This window comes from Nycticebus coucang, chromosome 22 (assembly GCF_027406575.1).
Source record: "Nycticebus coucang isolate mNycCou1 chromosome 22, mNycCou1.pri, whole genome shotgun sequence".
Classification (NCBI taxonomy): Eukaryota; Metazoa; Chordata; class Mammalia; order Primates; family Lorisidae; genus Nycticebus; species Nycticebus coucang.
In genome coordinates, this window is record NC_069801.1 from 386,657 (window position 1) to 408,178 (window position 21,522).

Consider the following 21,522-nt stretch of genomic DNA (forward strand, 5'->3'; position numbering starts at 1 on the left):
GCCTGCTGTCACCCCCGGGGAGCGTCGCCCAAGTCAGCCACCTGCTGTCACCGCCGGGGAGCGTCGCCAAACGCACCGGGGCAGAGAAGCTGGGCCCGTCCGCGCAGTCGACTTCAGGAGCTGCCGGCCAGGCCAGAGGTACAGACCTCACCCCCTTCAGCCATCCTGGCCGCGGCGCAGCTCGAGGCGTTTGCAAAACACACGTCTGGGAGGACTTGGCCGGAAGGAGGCGGATAGACTCGCCCGGGAGCAGGGATGGGCGGCGGCGGGGGTAAAGCGTGTGCTCGCGCGAGCGAGCGGGTGCGCGTCTTCAGGGGCGAGGGGTCACGCGTGAGTGCGAGCGCGCTCCCGGGCCGCCGCCGTCGATCCAGGGCCGCGCGCTCGACGACAGCCCTGCACTTTGTACCCGCTCCCTAAGTCCGGCTCTGCCTCCGCTACCCTCCTCCGGCGGTTTAAGGACCGAGCCGGCGCGCAGGCGCCGGGGCGACGGGGGCGTGGCCGGCCGCGTGCGCGCGCAGGTCCGCCTCGTGCGGCGCGTCTGGCTAGGCCAGGTCATGGGACCCGGTCCGGCTGCGGGATCCGTGCGGGCGCGCTACCTCGTGTACTTTCAGTATTTGGGTGCAGACTTCAAGTATGTGGCCCGCCCTCTCCCGCCCTTTTCGCAACCCGGGCGAAGCGGGTGGGTCGGACTAGACCTAGAGAGGACCCGGCTGGCTCCCGGGCCGGGGCACTGGGAGGCCGCGAGCCGGAGCTGGATTTAGGGTCGGCGCCGTGGGCCACTCATTGCGCGCAGGCGGACGTCTCCGGGCGCGGCCCGTCTCCGTTAGACGTCAGCGGGGGTGGCCCCCGTGGGCACTACTATAACCTTCGCTTCTCTGCCCGCAGCGGGGTCGCGGCGGTCCGGGGCGCCCAACGCGCTGTCGGGGTCCTGAATTATCTGGAGGTGAGCTCGCCAGCCCGCCCGGGGGAGGGCGCCCCCCACGTGTCCCGTGAGGGTCGAGTGAGAGCCCCCGGCGCACCCCAGCACGTAGGGAACCGTCCCCCGGGGCTGCGGCTTCCCTAGCTGTACCCGCCTGCCCCCGCAGGAGGCTGCAGAGCAGCTGAATTCCGTGGTGCCGGTCAAGTTCACCATCTCAAGCCGTACGGACACCGGGGTTCATGCCCTGTGCAACACCGCACACCTGGACATCCAGCGCCGCTCAGGCCGGCCACCCTTCCCCCCCGAGGTCCTAGCCCAGGCCCTCAACACCCACCTGAAGCACCCGGCCATCAGGTGAGCCCAGCCCTGGGCTCTGCTCTCCCCGACTGTGTCCACTGTGGGTAGAGGCCAGAGGTCTGGAAGCACTTAGTGTTTGGACAGAACTTGGGGGTGGTGGGGTAGATACCAAGGTCTTCTGGGCAGGTGGGCAGGATTACTCCTCAAGCCAGCCTGACCTGTGGCCACAGGGTACTGCAGGCTTTCCGAGTGCCCAGCGACTTCCATGCGCGATACGCGGCCACGTCCAGGACCTACCTGTACCGCCTGGCAACTGGCTGTCCTCAGCCTAAACAGCTGCCTGTGTTTGAACGGAGCTTGTGCTGGGCTCTGCGGTCAGAGTAAGTGCCGGTGAGGGAGGCTGTGGCCAGGACCACCTGGCTGCCACACCCTCCTCACTGCTCCCCTGGCTCCTCAAAGCTACCTGGATGTTGACGCCATGAGAGAAGCTGCTCAGTACCTCCTTGGAACCCATGATTTCAGTGCCTTCCAGTCAGCTGGCAGCCCGGCCACCAGCTCAGTGCGAACACTGCACCGAGTCTCAGTGTCCCTGGGCCCAGCCAGCCCCTATGTCCTTCCTCAGGAGAGCAGGTGAGGAAGGGTGGCCTGCCCAAGCCATTAATGAAGAGTTTAGCCTCCAAGGCAAAACCAGGTAGAGGCTGGACTGGGCAGCAGACACTCAACAGGGTTTGACTAGGGAGATGCTGGTTAGCTGGAGAGTGTGGGGCAATCAAGAGACATAGCCCAGACACCCTTGAGTCTGCAGCTATGCCCTCCCCCCAGCTAGGGTCCCTGCCAGGCTGAGGACCAGAGAACAGAGGTTGCCTTTCTCTGGGGACCCTCCCCAGAGTTCTGCCAGTCGATGGACTTTGGCAGCTGTTTAAAGGTTTCACTGGGGCCAGTAGTTCCAACCCAGCCTAGCAGAGGGTGGGTCCTGCTGCCCCAGCACTGTCCAGGGGCTTCTTGACAGGTGGCAGCTGCTGATACCTAGAAACTGCCCAGTCCACGACCAGCCCAAGGGGAAGAGGAATTTCTGCATGACCAGCTCAGACTCTGCTGGGAGGGCACCGAGCTCAGGGCTGGGCCTCTGCAGGCGAGCTGGCTGTGCTCCCCCAGCCCCCAGACTCAGGGCATCTCTACGGTAGATGTGAGGGGCCTGAATATGAACTTGGTCTATGGAGGCCACAGGGCAGGCTGGGCGGCAGGGGCTGCCGGCCAGGACCTCATAGGTTCATCTCCCAGGAGACTACGCTTCTGGAACCTGGAGTTTGAGAGCCAGTCTTTCCTGTACAAACAGGTAGGCTCTGATCTGCCCCCCTGCCCCCGGGGTCGGGTGCACGGCCTCTGCAAGTCTTGGGTCTGGGTTGCAGGTCCGGAGGATGACAGCCGTGCTGGTGGCTGTAGGGCTGGGGGTTTTACTGCCTGCCCAGGTGAAGATGATTCTGGAGAGCCGAGACCCCTTGGGCAAACACCAGGCTCATGTGGCCCCAGCACATGGCTTATTCCTGAAATCAGTGCTCTATGGCAGCCTAGGGGATCCTGGTAAGAGGAGTGGGTCTGAGGGGCCCTGCTCCAACTGACCCTCCTAAGGTTGCACCACGCTTGGGGGGAGGTCTCTTGGTGGCAGTCACAGACCCCCTGTTGTCCAGGCAGCTGGAGTGGGTAGGGCTGGGGTGTTTGAAGGGAAGGTACCTGCCCTCCCAGCTCCTTAGACTAGTTTTCTGGCCCCTATGAGGTTCCAGCCCTGGGGAGGGCTTTCGGCTAATCCCCAACCCCAGTCTGTCTGTAGGTCCTTCCTCCTGCATCCTGCCGGGTCTACAGTGTGAAAACTACAGGGAGTCTGGACTGTCAGCTGAGGTCACTCCAGTTACAGCACTCTAGTCCAGCAGGCACTAACCCTGTGCTGGTCAAGGCAGGGTATCCACAGCCACCTGAGGCCACAGCATCTCCACTACTCTGGACACTGCTCTCTACCCTGGTGGGGAGTGGAGGACATGCTGGTATGGGATGGGGTGTGGGAGATAGGTATGTGATAGGAAGGGAAAACCAGGTGGCACCTGTGACTCAGTGAGTAGGCCCCATTTACTGAACGTGGCGGGTTTGAACCCGGCCCCAGCCAAACTGCAACAAAAAAATAGCCAGGTCTTGTGGCAGGTACATGTAGTCCCAGCTACTCTGGAGGCTTTAAGACAAGAGAACCGCCTAAGCTCAAGAGCTAGAGGTTGCTGTGAACTTTGATTCCACAGCATTCTACCAAGGGTGACAAAGTGAGACTCCATCTCTTTGGGGGGTAAAAAAAAAAAGGAAGGGAAAACCAAGTGGCGTCTGATTTTGCTTTTATTGGAAATTGCTGCCTGGAAGCCCCTAACCCTACCATCTTCTTAAGGCCTTAGAGTAAGAATAAAAACCAAGGAGTACCAGGGCCCATTTATTTTTTCAGCCAGAAACAGGTGCTCTGGCAGGAATGTGACACTGTGGCCCAGCTGTGGGCTCCATTCACCCAGGGCATGTGAATCCTGCAGTGGAGAAATTCAGAAGGCAGGGGTAGCAGGCCTGGGTGACTGGCTGACTTCAGCTGGAGGTCTAGGGGAGGCCCTTCTTGAGCAGTGATGTGAGGTAGCTCCCCAGCTCCTCATCCTAGTGGAAGTAGCATAGGGTGAGGAGGGAGTGAAGCCACGGGGTGAAGGCACCTCTCCAGCAATCCCTGCCAGGCCTCACCTGGTAGGTCCAGGAGACCAGCAGCACTTTGGTAGCTGGGTCCTCAGAGGGGGCAGCAGCCTGGATGAGGATGGACTCAACTGTCACAGAGCCATCAGGGAGGTGCTGCACACAGTGGTCCTTCAGGACGCTGTGGGGAGGCATGATAAGATACCTCCTGGCCCTTGGGGCTGGAGGGGACAGGGCAGGGTGCCCACCTCTTGAGGTGGCTGTACACACGCATGGCTGTCTCCTGCTCCTTTCGAGAGTCGTGCAGGTGCACACGACAGGTAAAGCGTAGCTGGTGCTCAGCCAGGCCCAGTTCCTTAAGGGCTTGCTCTGAGGATACGAGCCGGAAGTTCTACAGGGTGGAGGTGGGGGGGCAGGTCAGGAAGGACAGGAATGGGTTTCTCCCATCCCGGGCCCACTTGTGCACTCACACTGTCTTTCATGATCAGGGTGCCATGTAGTAGCCGGGGCCTCTTGGCCTCAGGAAGCAGCCCTGCAGGGAAGGCAGGGCCTCCAGTGGACTCCAGGCTTCCCAGTGGCTGCCTACCTGCCTGCCCGCCCACCATGCCCTGCCACACACATACCTTGTGCCATCTCCCGCTTCAGCAGCCCCAATGAGATTCCCCCAGGGATGCTGGGGCTCGTAGGCAGTGCCACCGTCTCACCATTGGCTGGCATGTAGCAGCTGACTCCTGGGCCCAGGGAGGAAGAGGGTGCCTCAGTCCAAGAAGACCAGTTTTATCTCCACTGACCCTGAAGGTAGACCCCCACCTGGTGCCACTCCTGTGGGCAAACCCTGGCCCACCCCACCCTCTGCCTACGGAATTCCTGCTCTATCTTCTGCTTCAGGAACTCCATCTTCTTGGCTTCACCATGTACAAGCAGCACGCTCTGCGGCTCAGCCTGGCCTACTAGCTGCATGATGCCCTTGGCGTCTGCGTGGGCGCTAAACGACATGTATTCCACCTGCATCTTCACCTCCAGCTGCAGGCGACAGGGCACAGGTGCTGGTCACCACCAGAGGTACCTGCTACCCTGCCAGCCCCATGGGCAGCTCAGACTTACCACCTGCCGCCCTTCCATCTCCAGTTTTCGCTGCCCACTGAGAATCTTGTGGCCCACTGTGCCCTGCACACAGTAGCCAGGCATGATGACCTGCAAGGCAGGGTGGAACTTGCAGCTGCCCCAGCCTTGGCACATCAGGGGCTCCCCCTGAACATCCCCCACCTAAACCCTTGGGGGGCTGCCAGTCCCTCGGGGGTTGTACAGGGCCAGGCTGGGAGCTGACCATCATGGTGGCTGTCTGGACATTAGACACTGGCCCCACACCCAGCAGTGTCAAACCTTCATCAAGATTTGGGACAAATGGGATCTTCCAGTGATTTTTCCCAGTGCTGAGTGTCTTCTTCCATGCTCAGAAGACACAGCACCCTCTACTGAGACCCTAGCCACATGCCATGGGCAGCGCAGGGACAAGGTGGATGAAAAGACATCTTTCTGGCCCTTGCTATCCCACCTCTGCCCAACCTCACAGGGTCTCTGTAGAACCAAGACCCTCACCATGTTCTTCTCATTCCCTGCCCACTTCCGGAAGATTTGCAGGGATTGGCCTGCGTGCAGCATCCCTGGTGTGGCAAACACGACCTGCAGGGCAAACATAGGTGAATCAGCGCAAGAGATACACTGCCACAGGCCCGGCCTCAGACCGCAGGGACTGTCAGGTGCCCTAAGGCATCCCCCAGACATGGCCACTGAGCGTACATGTGCCGCCACCCCCCCACCCACCCCCGCACTGCAAGGCCTCACCATTGGACCTGGGTTGTCTGCAAATGCCCGGTCGAAGGCTTTGATGTGCTTAAACTCAAACATGTTTCTCTGGACAAAGGTCTTGCGGATCTTTTGGTTGGTCCAAGTGATGAAGAGCTTATAGTAGTGGTTGGCCTTCTCCGTCAGCCCCGTGGAGAAGTAGATGGGGACCTTTAGGTTCATGCGCTCCCTGGGGACCCACCAGCCCCATTAGTGCAGTGGCCATAGAGGATGGCATGTTGCCACAGACCCTCATCTGCATGCCTGTACAGTGTGAGCTGGCCTGAACCCCTGCTATCTCCATCCCTGTGACCACAGGAAGCCAGTACCCTCAGCCTACATCCTCCTAGAAGGTGCTGGGGCTGACAGGGCTCCCTGTGGAAGAGTATGCAAACAGCATAGGACGCCACAGAGCACAAGGGTGGCTTCCCCTCAAAAACAGTGAGCAGAGTTGAGATGCCATTGGCCAGGGATGCTGACCACCTTGACCAATCTGAATCTGCGCCCTGGCTGCGCTGTGTGTGCTGCCAACCATCCACACAAGCATCCTACCCTCCACTGCCCCTCAGGCACGGCTTTGGGAAGAGCCCCCTGGCTGTGCCTACCAGAAAGTCTCCAGCAGGATGCACAGCTCCTGTGCTCGGCCCAGAGCAAAGACAGGGATCAGCACCTACAGGGCAGGTGAGGCTGGCTCAGGTGGGGATCCCACTGCACCCCTACCTGAGCCAGCAGGCAGCATTCTCAGAACACATGGCCAGCCGCCCTGAGAGCCCCATGTGGACCTCAGCCCTCTCACAGGCGGTCTGGAGCAGGAAGGACCACATCTGGAACATGAGGGACAATGAAATCCCCAGTGAAGGGTCTTCAGGATTTTTCTTCTCAATGTTGAGCAAATTTTCCTTCCTCCATGCCCAGAGAACATAACACTCCATACCCTGAGACCCTGAACACAGGCTAAGGGTAGCCAAGGCTTCCAAAAGGACTTGTACAGGGAGCTGTACTGGAAGCTGCTCCTGACTTGTACAGGGGCATACATCCCAGAGCCCTGCCTATGGCCAGCTACCTTCCCTCCACGCTCCACAGTCTCGTGGACTTTCTTCAGAAAGTCTCGCTCCCGGCAGCGCTTGGAGTCCCGGATGGTTGTGGCATACGTGGACTCGGTGATGAGCAGGTTGGGGCGGCACTTATCAATCCATGCAGCTCTGGGATAGAGGAGGAGGGTATGGACCATGGCAGACAGCTGTAGGCAGCCTGCTGAAGTCACAGGCAGCACACTCAAAATCCAGAGAGAGGAAGATGAACAGCCCCAACCCAGTCCCTATGCCTTCGTGTGTCTGGGCTCAAGGGGAAGGGACCCTGCACACCACAGAGGACCCATGAGGTCCCTAAAACATACACTTAAGGTCACCACGCTCCAGGGAGACCCCCCACAGGATGAAGCAAACATATTGGCCTACTTACCCCAAGTGTCGGTCTGGGGTCATGTTATAATCACCCTGGGAAAGATGGTGACAATGAGGAGGGTACCTCCACACCCCCAGGTAGCCCCTCCCAAGTCCTTTCACTGACCGTGTAGACCACCGACTCTGACCCCACTTTGATCTGGAACATAGCTGCCCCCAGCACATGACCCGCATAGTAGGCCTTGATTTCCAGCTCATCGTCCACCTATGGAGAAGAGGGTATCAGTCTAAGTCTTTTGTTTCCTGTTATTCACATAGAACATCCAGTTTTCTTTCTTTCTTTCTTTTTTGAGACAAAAGTGTCACTATGTCGCCCTCAGTAGAGTTCCGTGGCATCACAGCTCACAGCAACCTCAAACTCTTGGGCTTATGGTTATTTTTTGCTTGCAGTTGTCATTGCTGTTTAGCAGGCCTGGCCCAGACTCAAACCCTCTAGCCTTGGTATATGTGGCCAGTGCCCTACTGAGCTACAGGCGCTGCCAAACATCCAGTTTTCAATCAAAAGAAACCAGACATGAGACAATAGGTGAAAAGAGAAACAACAGACTAAAGAAAAAAGGGCTCCTCAATATGGAGTTTCCAGATGTAGACTTTAAGAGACTGCAATCATCTATTCATCAAGATAAAAAACAGGATTAAGAGCCAGGCATGATGGCTCACGCCTATAATTCTAGCACTCTGGGAGACCAAGGTGGGTGGATTGCCTGAGCTCACAAGTCCAAGACCAGCCTGAGCAAAAGCAAGACTCCATCTCTGCTAAAAATAGAAAAACTGAGGCAAGAGGATCTCTTCAGCCGAAGAGTTTGAGGTTGCTTATGACACCACAGCACTCTACCTAAGGCAACAGCTTGAGACTCTGTCTCAAAAAAATAAATAAAAACAGGATTAAGCCAGGTGTGGTGGCTCAGACCTGTAATCCTAGCACTCTGGGAGGCCAAGGCAGGAGGGTAGCTTAAGGCTGGGCGTCATGGTGAGCGCCTGCAGTCCCAGCTACGTGGAAGGTTAAGGCAAGGAAGATCACTTGAGCCCAGGAGTTGAAGACTGCTGTGAGCTATGATGATGCTATGGCACTCCAGCCCAGGTAATAGAACAAAGACCCTATCTCAAAAAAACAAAGATTAAGAATCATGGTGATAATTTGATGAGAATATTTCAGATTGTATATGAAACCCGCACATTGTACCCCTTGATTGCACTAATGTACGCAGCTATGATTTAACAATAAAAATTAAAAAATTAAAAAAAAAGAATCATGGTGACAAACTAGAAACGATCTTTTAAAAAGCAGAAATTCTAAAACCAGGAACTATAAGAACTCAAGGGATAAATTTAACAAAAGATCACAAATAACAAAAAAGAGAATTATTGGGCGGCGCCCGTGGCTCAGTCAGCCCCATATACCGAGGGTGGCGGGTTCAAACCCAGCTCTGGCTGAACTGCAAACCAAAAAATAGCCGGGCGTTGTGGCAGGCACCTGTAGTCCCAGCTACTCGGGAGGCTGAGGCAAGAGACTCGCTTAAGCCCAGGAGTTGGAGGTTGCTGTGAGCTGTGTGATGCCGTGGCACTCTACCGAGGGTGATAAAGTGAAACTGTCTCTACAAAAAAAAAAAAGAGAATTATTAAACTAAAATACAGTAGAACCTCCATAGCTGAACACCTCCCTTACACTGTCCACCTCCTGAAGTTGACCTGATTTTTACAGACTGACATGCACCACATATACTATCAGTGCAGTGCACAGTTTCTTCTATGTTGACCACCTCCACTGTATCTCAGAGGGAATATCTACCATGAGGCATGGAAAGAACAGAAAGAGGACCTAGAGTAAGCGGGTCTGACAGATGTCTGCACCCCGGGAGTAAGGTGAGATGGGGTAGGAGCCACAGTGGAAGGAAGCTGGTGAAAGACATCAAGCCACAGATCCAAGAGGCCTCAGACTGAACAGGCTAAATGAGCATATAACATGTAGGCCCTCTTAGCACAAGCACCAAAAAGCCAAGGAAAGGGTGTAATCACTTAAGTAGCCTGTACCAAAAAGATTCTCTTCAAGACAGAACGATATATTCGAAGTGCAAAGACACGACAACCATCAACCTGGAATTCTGTACCTAATTTTTTTTTTTTTGAGACATAGTCTCACTTTGTCACCCTCAGTAGAGTGCCATGGTGTCACAGCTTACAGTAACCTCAAACTCTTGAGCTTAAGTGATTGTCTTGCCTCAGCCTCTCAAGTAACTGGGACTATAGGTGTACCTAATTTATCAAAAGTCAGCCAGGTGTGGTGGCTGATACCCAATGCTTTGGGAGGCCAAGGCAGAAGGATTCCTTGAGGTGAAGAGTTCAATCCCAGCCTGGGCAACATAGTGAGACCCCATCTCTATGGGGTGATGCAAACAGAAAAGTCTTTCCAGAATGAGTGTAAAATAATCCATTTGCAGACAAACCAAAATTGAAGTAATTCATCACCAGGAGATCCACCCTAGTGTTCTTTAAGCAGAATGTAAATCATCCTAAGTAAAAAGGATCACATATAACAAAAAAAAAAGGTAGACATTACTATTCAACATAGTGCTGGAAGTTCTAGCCAATACGATTAGGCAAGACAAGGAAATAAAGGGAATCCAAATGGGAGCAGAGGAGGTCAAACTCTCCCTTTGCCTACAACATGATCTTATACTTAGAGAACCCCAAAGACTCAACCACAAGACTCCTGAAAGTCATCAAAAAATATAGTAATGTGGGCGGCGCCTGTGGCTCAGTCGGTAGGGCGCCGGCCCCATATGCCGAGGGTGGCGGGTTCAAACCCAGCCCCGGCCAAATTGCAACAAAAAAATAGCCGGGCGTTGTGGCGGGCCCCTGTAGTCCCAGCTGCTCGGGAGGCTGAGGCAAGAGAATCACTTAAGCCCAGGAGTTGGAGGTTGCTGTGAGCTGTGTGAGGCCACGGCACAGAAAAAAAAAATATACACGGCACAAAAAAAATATACACGGCACAAAAAAAAAAAAATATATATATAGTAATGTTTCAGGATATAAAATCAACGTCCTCAAGTCGTTAGTTGCCTTTGTGTACGCCAATAACAGTCAAGATGAGAGGCTAATTAAGGACACAACTCCCTTCACCATAGCTTCAAAGAAAATGAAATACCTAGGAATATACCTAACAAAAGAGGTGAAGGACCTTTATAAAGAAAATTATGAAATCCTCAGAAAGGAAATAGCAGAGGATATTAACAAATGGAAGAACATACCATGCTTCATGACTGGGAAGAATCAACATTGTTAAAATGTTTATACTTCCCAAAGCAATCTACCTATTCAATGCCATTCCTATTAAAATACCAACATGGTACTTTCAAGATTTGGAAAAAATGATTTTGCATTTTGTATGGAACCAGAAAAAAACCCGTATAGCTAAGGCAATTCTTGGTAATAAAAATAAAGCTGGGGGCATCACCATACCAGATTTTAGGCTGTACTACAAAACCATAGTGGTCAAGACAGCATTGGTACCGGCACAAAAATAGAGACATAGACATTTGGAATTGAATAGAAAACCAAGAAATGAAACTAACATCTTACAACCACCTAATCTTCGATAAATCAAACAAGAACATACCTTGGGGGAAAGACTCTATTCAATAAATGGTGCTGGGAGAACTGGATATCCTCATATAAAAGACTGAAATTGGACCCACACCTTTCTCCACTCATAAAAATTGATTCAAGATGGATAAAGGACTTAAATTTAAGGCACAAAGAATACATATCCTCAAAGAAAGCATAGGAAAAACACTGGAAGATATTGGCCTGGGGAAAGACTTCAAGAAGACTGCTGTGGCAATTGCAACAACAAATATAAACAAATGGGATTTAATTAAACTGAAAAACTTCTGTACAGCTAAGGAGACAACAACCAAAGCAAATCAACAACCTACACAATGGGAAAGGATATTTACATATTTTGAATCAGACAAAAGCTTGATAACTAGGATCTATAGAGAACTCAAATTAATCCACATGAAAAAAGTCAACAATCCTATATATCAGTGGGCAAGAGACATGAATAGAGCGTTCTCTAAAGAAGACAGAAGAATGGCTAACAAACATGAAAAAGTGCTCATCATCCTTATTTACTAGAGAAATGCATCAAAACCACCCTGAGATATCATCTAACCCCAGTGAGAATGGCCCACATCACAAAATCTCAAAACTGCAGATGCTGGCGTGGGTGTGGAGAGAAGGGAACACTTACACTGCTGGTGGGACTGCAAACTAGTACAACCTTTTTGGAAGGAAGTATGGAGAAACCTCAAAGAACTCAAGCTAGACCTCCCATTTGATCCTACAATCCCATTACTGGGCATCTACCAGAAGGAAAAAATCCTTTTATCATAAGGACACTTGCATTAGACTGTTTATTGCAGCTCAATTTACAATCGCCAAAATGTGGAAACAGCCTAAATGCCCACCAACCCAGGAATGGATTAACAAGCTGTGTGTATATGTACACCATGGAATACTATTCAGCCATTAAAAAAATGGGGACTTTACATCCTTCATATTAACCTGGATGGAAGTAGAACACATTATTCTTAGTAAAGCATCACAAGAATGGAGAAGCACAAATCCTATGTACTCAATTTTGATATGAGGACAATTAAGGACACGGTGGGGTGGGGGAAGGGGATAGCACAGAGAGAAAGAAGGGAGAGGTGGAGAAAGGAAGAGCAGAGAGAGGGAGGGAGGTGGGGCCTTGGTGTGTGCTACAACTTTTGGGGGCAAGACACGATTGTAAGAGGAACTTTACCTAACAAATGCAATCAGTGTAACCTGGTTTCTTGTACCCTCAATGAATCCCCAACAATTAAAAAAAAAAAAAAGAAGGTAGAGGGCAGCACCTATGGCTCAGTGGGTAGGGGACTGGCCCCATATACTGAGGGTCGCAGGTTTAAACCCAGCCCCAGCCAAACTGCAACAAAAAATAGGTGGGCCTTGCGGCGGGTGCCTATAGTCCCAGCTACTCGGGAGGCTGATGCAAGATAATCGCCGAAGTCAGGGAGTTGGGAGGTTGCTGTGAGCTGTGACGCCATTGCACTCCACAGAGGACGATAAAGTGAGACTCTGTCTCAAAAAAAAAAAAAGAAAAAGAAAAGAAAAAAGAAGGTAGAAAAGTGTGAGGAAGTAGAGAGTTGCAATAAAAAAGGTAAATATATAGGTAAAACTAAGTAAATGTTGGCTTTACAAAGCATTAGAAATCATGTTTCTATACACATCTTGCAGGGTTTAAAATATGATGAGGTATTAAAATACATAGAATGACAGCCTGTGAGCCAGGAAGGGGACATGGATTTGAAATATTCTACGATCCTTGCATTGTCCAGAAAAAAGGCAAAAGTTCCAAGTAACTTAGCTTTTTGTTGTCAAGGATGCATTTTGTAATCTCTACCACTAAAACTATTGTAAAAGATCATATAATTACTGAGCCAATAAAGGGAAAACAAAATTTTTATCTTTTGGAGACAGTCTCACTCAGTCACCCTGGTGTTGAGTGCCATGGCGTCATAGCTCACAGCAACCTAAAACTCCTGGGGTCAAGCAATTCTCTTGCTTCAGACTCTCAAGTAGCGCCTACCACAATGCCAGGATTTTATTTTATTTATTTATTTTAAACTATTTAGCTTTTATTATTATTTTTTTTCCCCAGTTTTTTTTTTTTTTTTGTGGTTTTGGGCCGGGGCTGGGTTTGAACCCGCCACCTCCGGCATATGGGACCGGCGCCCTACTCCTTGAGCCACAGGCGCTGCCCAAAATACCTATGATGGGGTTTTATTATTTTTGTGTGTGTGTGTGTGTGTGTGTGGTTTTTGGCCAGGGCCGGGTTTGAACCCACCACCTCCAGCATATGGGACCGGCGCCCTCCCAGTTTTTTTTTTTTTTTGGCCGGGGCCACGTTTGAACCACCTCTGGTATATGGGGCTAGCGCCCTACTCCTTGAGCCACAGGTGCCGCTACGGGGTAATTTTAGAGACAGGGGTCTTGCTATGGCTCAGGCTGGTCTGGAACTTGTGAGCTCAGGCAATCCACCCACCTCAGCCTCCCAGAGTGCTAAGGATTACAGGCATGAGCCACCACACATGGCCTAGTGAGAAGTAAAATTAAAAAAAAATTAATCCAGGGCAGTGCCTGTGGCTCAAAGGAGTAGGGTTCAAACCCGGCCCTGGCCAAAAACTGGAAAAAAAAAATTGATCCAAAAAAGGCAATAAAGGAAAGATAAAAAAACACAGAACAAGCAAGATAAATCGGAAGCAAATGGTAACATGGTCCAGCTGAACCCAGTTATCTTACTAGAGTCTAAATCAGCAGTTCTCAACCTGTGGGTCGCGACCCACAGGAACTGTATTAAAGGGACGTGGCATTAGACCACTGGTCTAAATGCTACATCTAAGGCGGGAGGGGTGGCTCACACCTATAATCCCAGCACTCTGGGAGGTTGAGGTAGGTGGATAGCTTGAGCTCACGAGTTCAAGACCGGCCTGAGCAAAAGCGAGACATCTCTACTAAAAATAGAAAAATTGAGGCAAGAGGATCTCTTGAGCCCAAGAGTTGGAAGCTGGAAGTTGCTGTAAGCTATGATGCCATGGCTTAGGATTCCTCAAGCCTAAGAGTTTGAAGTTGCTGTGAGCTGTGATGCCAGGGCACTCTACCCAGGGCAACTGAGTGAGACTCTGTCTCAAAAAAATAATAAAATAGGCCAGGTGTGGTGACTCACACCTACAATCTCAGCAATTGGGAGGCTGAGGTGGGTGGATTGCTTGAGCTCACGAGTTCAAGACCAGACTGAGCAAGAGCGAGAACCTGTCTTCAAAAAATAGCCGAGCAGCTCAGCGTCTATATCTCAGTGGTTAGGGCGCCAGCCACATACACTGGGGCTGGCAGGTTCAAACCCAGCCTGGGCCTGCTCTACAACAACAAAAAAAATAGCCAGGCATTGTGACGGGAACCTGTAGTCCCAGCTACTTGGGAGGCTAAGGCAAGAGAATCATTTGAGCACAAGAGTTTGAGGTTGCTGTGAGCTGTGAGCAGTACTCTATCAAGGATGACAAAGTGAGACTCTGTCTCAAAAATATAATAAAGAGGGCGGCGCCTGTGGCTCAAGGAGTAGGGCACCGGTCCCATATGCCGGAGGTGGTGGCTTCAAACCCAGCCCCGGCCAAAAAAAAAAAAACAAAACAAAAAAAAACAAACAAACAAACAAAATATATATATAATAAAGAAATGCTCCATCTAAACATGGTTACCAGGCTGTCATAAACCAAACTACATGTTACTCTTTTTTTTTTGAGACAGAGCCTTAAGCTGTCGCCCTGGGTAGAGTGCTGTGGCATCACAGCTCACAGCAACCTCCAACTCCTGGGCTTAAGCGATTCTCTTGCCTCAGCCTCCCAAGTAGCTGGGACCACAGGCACCTGCCACAACGCCTGGCTATTTTTTTGGTTGCAACCATCATTGTTGTTTGGTGGGCACCGAGCCTACATGTTAGTTTCAAGAGTCACATTTAAAATATGATACAGACAGTTAGTTTGCAGCTTGGCACCTGTAGCTCAAGCGGCTAGGGTGCCAGCCACATACACCGGAAATGGCGGGTTCAAATCCAGCCCAGGCCTGCCAAACAATAATGACAACTACAACCAAAAAAAAGAAATTTAGAATGAAAGAAATAAAGTTACTTTGCAATATTAAGAAGACAGAGGCTCAGCGCCTGTAGCTCAAGTGGCTAAGGCGCCAGCCATATACACCACAACTGGCGGGTTCGAATGCAGCCCAGGCTTGCCAAACAACAATGACAACTACAACCCAAAAAATAGCCATGTGTTGTGGCGGGTGCCTGTAGTCCCAGCCACTTGGGAGGCTGAGGGAAGAGAATCCCTTAAGCCCAGGAGTTGGAGGTTGCTGTGAGCTATGATGCCACAGCACTCTACCCAGCATAACAGCTTGAGGCTCTTGTCTGGGAGGGGTGAGGGGGGGCGGAGAAGATAGAAAAAGAAAATCCATGAAAACACTAAGAAAAATGGTGGCTGAGGGCGGCCCCTGTGGCTCAGTGAGCAGGGTGCCAGCCCCATATACCGAGGGTGGCGGGTTCAAACCCGGCCCCGGCAAAACTGCAACAACAAGAAAAGCCGGGCGTTGTGGCGGGCGCCTGTAGTCCCAGCTACTCGGGAGGCTGAGGCAGGAGAATCGCCTAGGTCCAGGAGTTGGAGGTTGCTGTGAGCTGTGTGACGCCACAGCACTCTACCGAGGACGATAAAGTGAAACTCTGTCTCTACAAAAAAAAAAAAAAAAAAAAAAGGGCAGCGCCTGTGGCTCAGCGGGTAGGGTGCCGGCCCCATATGCCGAGGGTGGCAGGTTCAAACCCAGCCCCGGCCAAACTGCAACAAAAAAATAGCCAGGCATTATGGCGGGCACCTGTAGTCCCAGCTACTTGGGAGGCTGAGTCAAGAGAATCGCCTAAGCCCAAGGATTTGGAGGTTGCTGTGAGCTGTGTGACGCCACAGCACTCTACTGAGGGCGATAAGGTGAGACTCTGTCTCTACAAAAAAAAAAAAAAAAAAAGGTGGCTGAGGGATGGTGTAACTATATAGCCAGAAAAGTAGACCTTAGGATAAAAAGCATTATTAAATATAGAACTTCAGGGTGGTGCCTGTGGCTCAAGGAGTAGGGCACCAGTCCCATATGCCAGAGGTGACGGGTTCAAACCTAGCCCTGGCCAAAATCCAAAAAAAAAATATATATATATATAGAACTTCATACTGACAAAAGTTTCAATTAGTAGGACAAAATGACCCAAGACATATAGTCATCTAATAACAGCTTTAAAATATATAATGTTTGAGTGCCAATAGTCCCAGCTACTTTGGAGGCTGAGGCAAGAGGATCACTTGAGCCCAAGAGTTTGAGGCTCTGAGGTATGACCCCACAGCACGCTACCAAGGGCAGCAAAGTGAGACTCTATGAAAAAAACAAAACAAAACAAAACAAAAATATATATATGTATATATATACACACACACACACACACATACATGTGTGTATATATATATATATATTGCAAACTCCCAGGGACTCTAACCAAAACAAATCCATAACCTCTGTGAAAAGCTTTTACCGACTATGATCTGTCACTTGTCTACTTACTGCTCTTCACTCCCTCACTCCCTCCCTGGGCCACGCACATCAGTCCCCACACTTGGTACTGGGCATCCTTCTAGGCTTGCTCATCTTGTCACCTAGCACCAGGGGCTGCATGAATATCCGATGGCACTGAATACCCCTGGAGGGCACAGCGTCCTTCCAGGGGAACCAGCCCAGCTCCCTCTAGCTACCTCCGTGCCCCACAGGTGCAGAGGTCGTGTGCACACATGCCATACATACCATGTGACCACATACTCCTAGGCTAAATGCTATCTCTGGGCTGAGACCTGTGTCCTTGCCCACTGCTGCCTCCAGGTGTCCTCACAGCACTGGACACAGAGATGAGGGAGGCCAAACCTGAGCCCCCACCTTGCAGACTGCAGAGCAGGGCAGGGAAGCTCCTGGGTGGGGTTCCTGGTACCCTGACCTGGACCGTCTGGTGCAGGTGGACAGCTACCACCTTCTTCATGCAGTCCTTGATCATCTGGGAGGTGAAGAAGTTGGCCTCGCCTTTCTTGTCCACAGCAATCTTGCGGTAGTCCTCCAGCAGGATGGGGCAGATGGCCTGGGTGGGGTGGGTCATGTAGATGGGCCCATCGTAGCCCACCATCTCACTGAAGTAGGGCAGCGCCCCGCAGTGGTCCAGGTGGAAGTGACTAGGGGACAGGGCATGGGTTATCTTGGAACTACCTTCCCCCAGCCACACCACACCAGCTACAGGCTCAAGGGTCATCTTACTGTGGCACCAGACACCTTCCTGAGTACTGAAGCAAAGCCCACAGAACACCCTCTTCCTAAAACAGCCTCAGCATCTAGCAGGAATAAACTGTTACCTATGGGGACGTGCTCACAAGGCAGTCATAGCAGTACAAGGAGCAGCATCCTAGGGGAGAGAGCCACTATCTGTGATGTGGTCAGGATGACCTCTTGGTAACACATGGCCCACGGTGGGCTGGTGGGACAGCCCTACAAAGCAGACAGTCTATGGGGTCAGAGGGAACCACAGTGCCCCACCAGGACCAAGAGGGAACTGAACACACAAGGAGCTCAGAGCAGCTGAGGCTGCCACTTCCAGAGATGACAAGGTTGCCCAGGCTCACAGGATCCTCTGGCTGCCAGAGGACTAGCAGGAGTGCTGTGGGCATCTGCTCAAGGCCACTAGACCAAGTAGTGACAGTGGGGGTGTGAGAGGCTGCACTGTACAAATGTGCACAGATTATCTGACCAGAACATGAGGGTGAGAGAGAAGGGAAGAGACAGAAGAGGCAGAGGACCGACAAACAGGTGGTGGGACCATGAACCTCCAGGTCAGGGCTAGGGACTTGCTTATCTGGAGCCACCAACTAAGTGGGCTTACAGCTCCTGAGACAGGGAAGCAGGGAGCAGTCAGAGCCCAGAAGGCAGGGAAATGAGAGAGACAGGCAACCAGTGTGGGAGGGGCAGACCACAGGGCCTAGAAGCTCAGTCGGGACAATGACTGGCAGGAGGGCACAATGCCCCTTGCGAAATACTGCTGAGACTAAGTAGGAAGGGCCTGAAGAGTAGGAGTGGCCTGAGGAGCAAAATGCACCATCTCTTTCACAAGGGCCCCACAGTCCTGTCACCCCATTTTCCCCAACACCTGTTAGACTCACATTCACAACACTCAGGGGCATGGCCAGCAGCATGCCTGCCATAATGACTCTGGCTCCACAGGGCTTACTGCTATTCCAAGGGGTAAGCCCCCCAGACAGCCCAAGGACAGAACCATGTGACCCACTGGGTGACACTCCACGGAGGCTGAGGCCGGACAGTGCTCACCTGATGATTACACAATCCAGGAAGTCTGTCAGCCGGCCACTCTGGGTGATGTAGGAAAAGTCGGGGAAACGCCTCTGAGGGGAGCCAGGAGGGTCAGAGTGTAGCTGCTGCCCCAGTCTCCAGGCAGCCATGGGGGGCCCCCAGGGAGTGGCCTGAGAGAGGAGTCTGGACACAGACGCCCAACAGGCACCAGGACCCTGGCTGCTCACGACCTCCATTACCCCACCACCACCTTACTAATGGATCAGAGCCAGGAGGTGAGCCCTGGGTCTCACTGAGCTGGCCTCTAAGGACAATGTAGCCACCAAGACCTGGGTCCTGTACAAATGGGACCCCCTGCCAGGGCTTGCCTCAGCCTGGCCCTACCTGTCAAGTGTTCCTAGCCTTCCCCACAACCTCCTCTAGGCTGTGGCTATCCAAGGAGACTACCACCCCATCCAGGCTGTGGCTGTCCAGGGAGATTACCACTGTCCACTTGCCTCATCTATCCTGCTCCAAGGCCAGCTACAGATGGCTACAAGGATCAGGTGGGGTGGCTGGCCCTCCCATGCCCTTTGGCCACCAACCCAGAGGACTCACGTCGTCACTGAAGCCCATGTGCATGCCGCAGTCCAGCATGACATTCTTGCCCGCGATGGAGACCAGGATGCAGCTTCGGCCCACATCTTGGCCAGCTCCTGCTCAAGGGGAAGGGCAGGTAAGAGGCACTGCCAGGTCCTTGTCTCCCTCCTCACTGGTAAAAGTGATCCTCAGTCCCACCCTACTCCTCCCAGGCTCTTGCAAGGGCCTCAGTGTGCCAAGGAAGCTGGACCGAGGCTGCTATGTGGCAAGACACATGGGCTTAAAAGTGCAACACCATACCTTGGGCATGTGAGTAGCACTAGCCCTGCACCACTGCAAATCTTGCCATATCTCCCAACTCAGACCCTAATCTAGTCCCCTCCAAACTCCTGACAACCACCCAGTCCTGCTCAGCTACTCTGGTAGAGACCTTGGCCAGGCTGGGGACACCCAGCCCACCCCCACCAAGTGGCCACCTGTCACTTTCTTGGGGTCTGGAGACCACAAAGAAAGGGACAAAGCCTCTGCACAGCCTAGGCCTGATGAGCGTGAATGACCGGGTTTCCATCTTGAATCCTCTGCCCACTGCCTGAAGCATCCAACATTAGTACCACACACATCAGAATGGCCAGGCCACAGTCCAGAGCCCACCAGCCTCAGGCAGCCCAGCCACTGGCTAGGGTCTTGGGTTCTTTGACAGGTCTGTATCTCCCCCGACTATCACAGGAGCTTCCTAAGGACAGGGTCTCAGTTGTCTCCTCCCTCTGCACCACAATCCCCAAAGTCATGCCCATCTCAGATGCCCTCCAGACATCTGTAGGGAGGAAGGGACACCACTGTTCACAGGGGAGGATCCAAGATCACAAAGACACCCAGAGGCACACATAACTAAGCATGGGGCTGGGGTCTGTTTTCTGGATTCCAAAGCCCTGTTCCCGAACACTGGCAGTCCTGCTCCCAATAGGATTCATGACAATCCCATAGAGCAAAGACAGTGGGGACAAAACTCAGCAGAAAACAAAGGAGACATACTTGTCCCCAAGGAACTCAAGATGTTCTAAGGCGAGGAGATGAACCATAAGGGGCAGAAGACCACAGTGGCTGGGGTGAGGGTAAAAGGCAGCGGGATGTGCCAACAACTGGGAAAGGCCACGGGAAGTACAGTGCCCATGGCAGTACAGGGTGTGCCGCCTGGGTGTTCACTGCAGCTGTTAACAGCTCCGTGTCCATGCCAGGGGCTGGATGGACTCATGGGGATGCACACAGAGTCCTGTGTAGGGTGTCTACACAGGAAGATGCTCCCAACACCCTGCCCAGTGAAGGAAGCAGGCTCTGGACAGTGCAGGGAGCATGTGCACAGAGAACACCCAGGGACACTAGAGGGCTGGCCACCAGAACAATATTCCCAGTTGTTCTTGGGACCTGGATCTTGAGTAATTCTTCTCTCCTTCACACTGTTCTATACCATCAGAATGTTTAAAAATGTGCACTTTAACACTTTTTGCAAAAAGCAAAGTTACAACATAGAGATCAGGTAAAACAAGCACTGAACTGGCTCAGCACCTGTAGCTAGGGGGCTGGCGGGTTCAAACTGGGCCCAGGCCTGCCAAACAACTACAACCAAAAACTGCCAGGCATTGTGGCAGGCGCCTGTAGGCCCAGCTACTTGGGAGGCTGAGGCAAGAGAATTGCTTAAGTCCAAGAGTTTGAGGTTGCTTTGAGCTGTGATGTCACAGCACTCTACCAAGGGCGATACAGTGAGACTCTTCCCTAAAAAAAAAAAAACAAGCAGTGTGAACTGAGAATTGACAGCAGCTAAGCCAGGCATAAGCACCAGGTGGTAGTGGTGGGCAGAAAGGGAGAGGCAGGCAGCAGCCCACGTGCAAAAGGAGGTAAACACACCGATAAAAGCACCCAGAGGGGGTCAGAAGCCCTGTGTCTGGGCTCCCACATCACTGCGGAAAGCTAGCAAAGACAGCATCCCTGCAGGACCCACGTGACACCAGGTGTCACAAGTACTCCACCTTACCACCACCTGAAATCTCTCTCTCACTTCACTCCTAGGAAACCTGAGATGCAGACAGACAACACCCCAGCACCCAAGCCCTACGCCCTTTCCTCGTTGACCACTCTGTGGTGGTTCTCCACACGAGGGCCTGACAGTAAAAAGTAGAGCTGAGCAAGCGTACGGCTCGCGTCCTCGGCCGCAGACCGCAGCCAGGATGGCCTGCTAGCCCTGGCCCCAAAGCCTTGCCGAGCACGAAGCGGAGGCTGGAGCACCCCACTCCAACGAGGCCGCAGCGGGGCCTGCTGTGGGGGCCAGGACGCGTCTGGAGGCCCCCAGCCAGTTGGAGAACTCGCTGCCCGCTCGGGGCCTCCTCCGACCATAGCCGGGGGTCAGAAGCGTCCCCAGCCCCGGATAAGGCCCAGCCCCAGGGCCGTGCGAGGTGAAGTGCGCGCCCGGACCCAGCTCCCGCGGCTCCACGGCTGCGCCCACTCACCCAGGGGAGTGACTCTGATTTCAGGCATTGCCGCAGCAAGACCGCCCTCAGCGCCTCTCCTCCACTCTAGTGTGTGGCCAGCAGAGAAAGCCGGAGGACCACCCCCTGCGCACCCGGACCCCGCGACCCCGCTGCACTAAGTTCGCGCGGTGGCGCACTGCGCAGGCGTAACCGCGCGGGTTTCCGGCCCAGCTCTCCGGAAACGTGACCAAGCATGTCGGGCCTCCTGATTGGGGGTCCG

General features: G+C 52.7%; 2 protein-coding genes across 11 annotated transcripts; one reads left to right on the forward strand and one right to left on the reverse strand.

The window, feature by feature from the left end:
• The first annotated feature begins 475 nt into the window (after positions 1 to 475).
• On the forward strand, positions 476 to 3,267 carry PUSL1 (pseudouridine synthase like 1). Of its 5 annotated transcripts, none has more exons than XM_053576660.1 (9): positions 476 to 631; positions 886 to 943; positions 1,086 to 1,273; positions 1,429 to 1,596; positions 1,676 to 1,846; positions 2,226 to 2,396; positions 2,498 to 2,552; positions 2,626 to 2,797; positions 3,034 to 3,187. In XM_053576660.1, the coding sequence occupies exons 1-9, from the start codon at positions 555 to 557 to the stop codon at positions 3,042 to 3,044; spliced, it is 1,071 nt and encodes a 356-aa protein (XP_053432635.1). In that variant the 5' UTR covers positions 476 to 554; the 3' UTR covers positions 3,045 to 3,187. The 5 variants fall into 5 exon arrangements, with proteins under 5 accessions (XP_053432635.1, XP_053432633.1, XP_053432634.1 ...); XM_053576658.1 differs by having other exon boundaries at positions 477 to 631; positions 3,045 to 3,267; XM_053576659.1 differs by having other exon boundaries at positions 477 to 631; positions 1,447 to 1,596; positions 3,045 to 3,267.
• A 72-nt stretch (positions 3,268 to 3,339) lies between these two features.
• INTS11 (integrator complex subunit 11) lies at positions 3,340 to 21,451 on the reverse strand. Of its 6 annotated transcripts, none has more exons than XM_053576653.1 (17): positions 21,282 to 21,451; positions 18,799 to 18,896; positions 18,220 to 18,293; positions 16,880 to 17,075; positions 7,337 to 7,435; positions 7,229 to 7,263; positions 6,831 to 6,969; positions 6,373 to 6,437; positions 5,768 to 5,957; positions 5,522 to 5,605; positions 5,027 to 5,116; positions 4,783 to 4,945; positions 4,546 to 4,653; positions 4,393 to 4,454; positions 4,171 to 4,313; positions 3,974 to 4,103; positions 3,340 to 3,892 (listed from the first exon to the last, which is right to left on the reverse strand). In XM_053576653.1, exons 1-17 carry the CDS (start codon positions 21,307 to 21,309, stop codon positions 3,839 to 3,841), a joined length of 1,758 nt encoding a protein of 585 aa, XP_053432628.1. In that variant the 5' UTR covers positions 21,310 to 21,451; the 3' UTR covers positions 3,340 to 3,838. The 6 variants fall into 6 exon arrangements, 5 of the variants coding, with proteins under 5 accessions (XP_053432628.1, XP_053432627.1, XP_053432631.1 ...); XM_053576652.1 differs by having other exon boundaries at positions 16,847 to 17,075; XR_008376944.1 differs by having other exon boundaries at positions 3,874 to 3,892; positions 4,171 to 4,291; positions 16,847 to 17,075.
• Between the last annotated feature and the right edge of the window lie 71 nt (positions 21,452 to 21,522).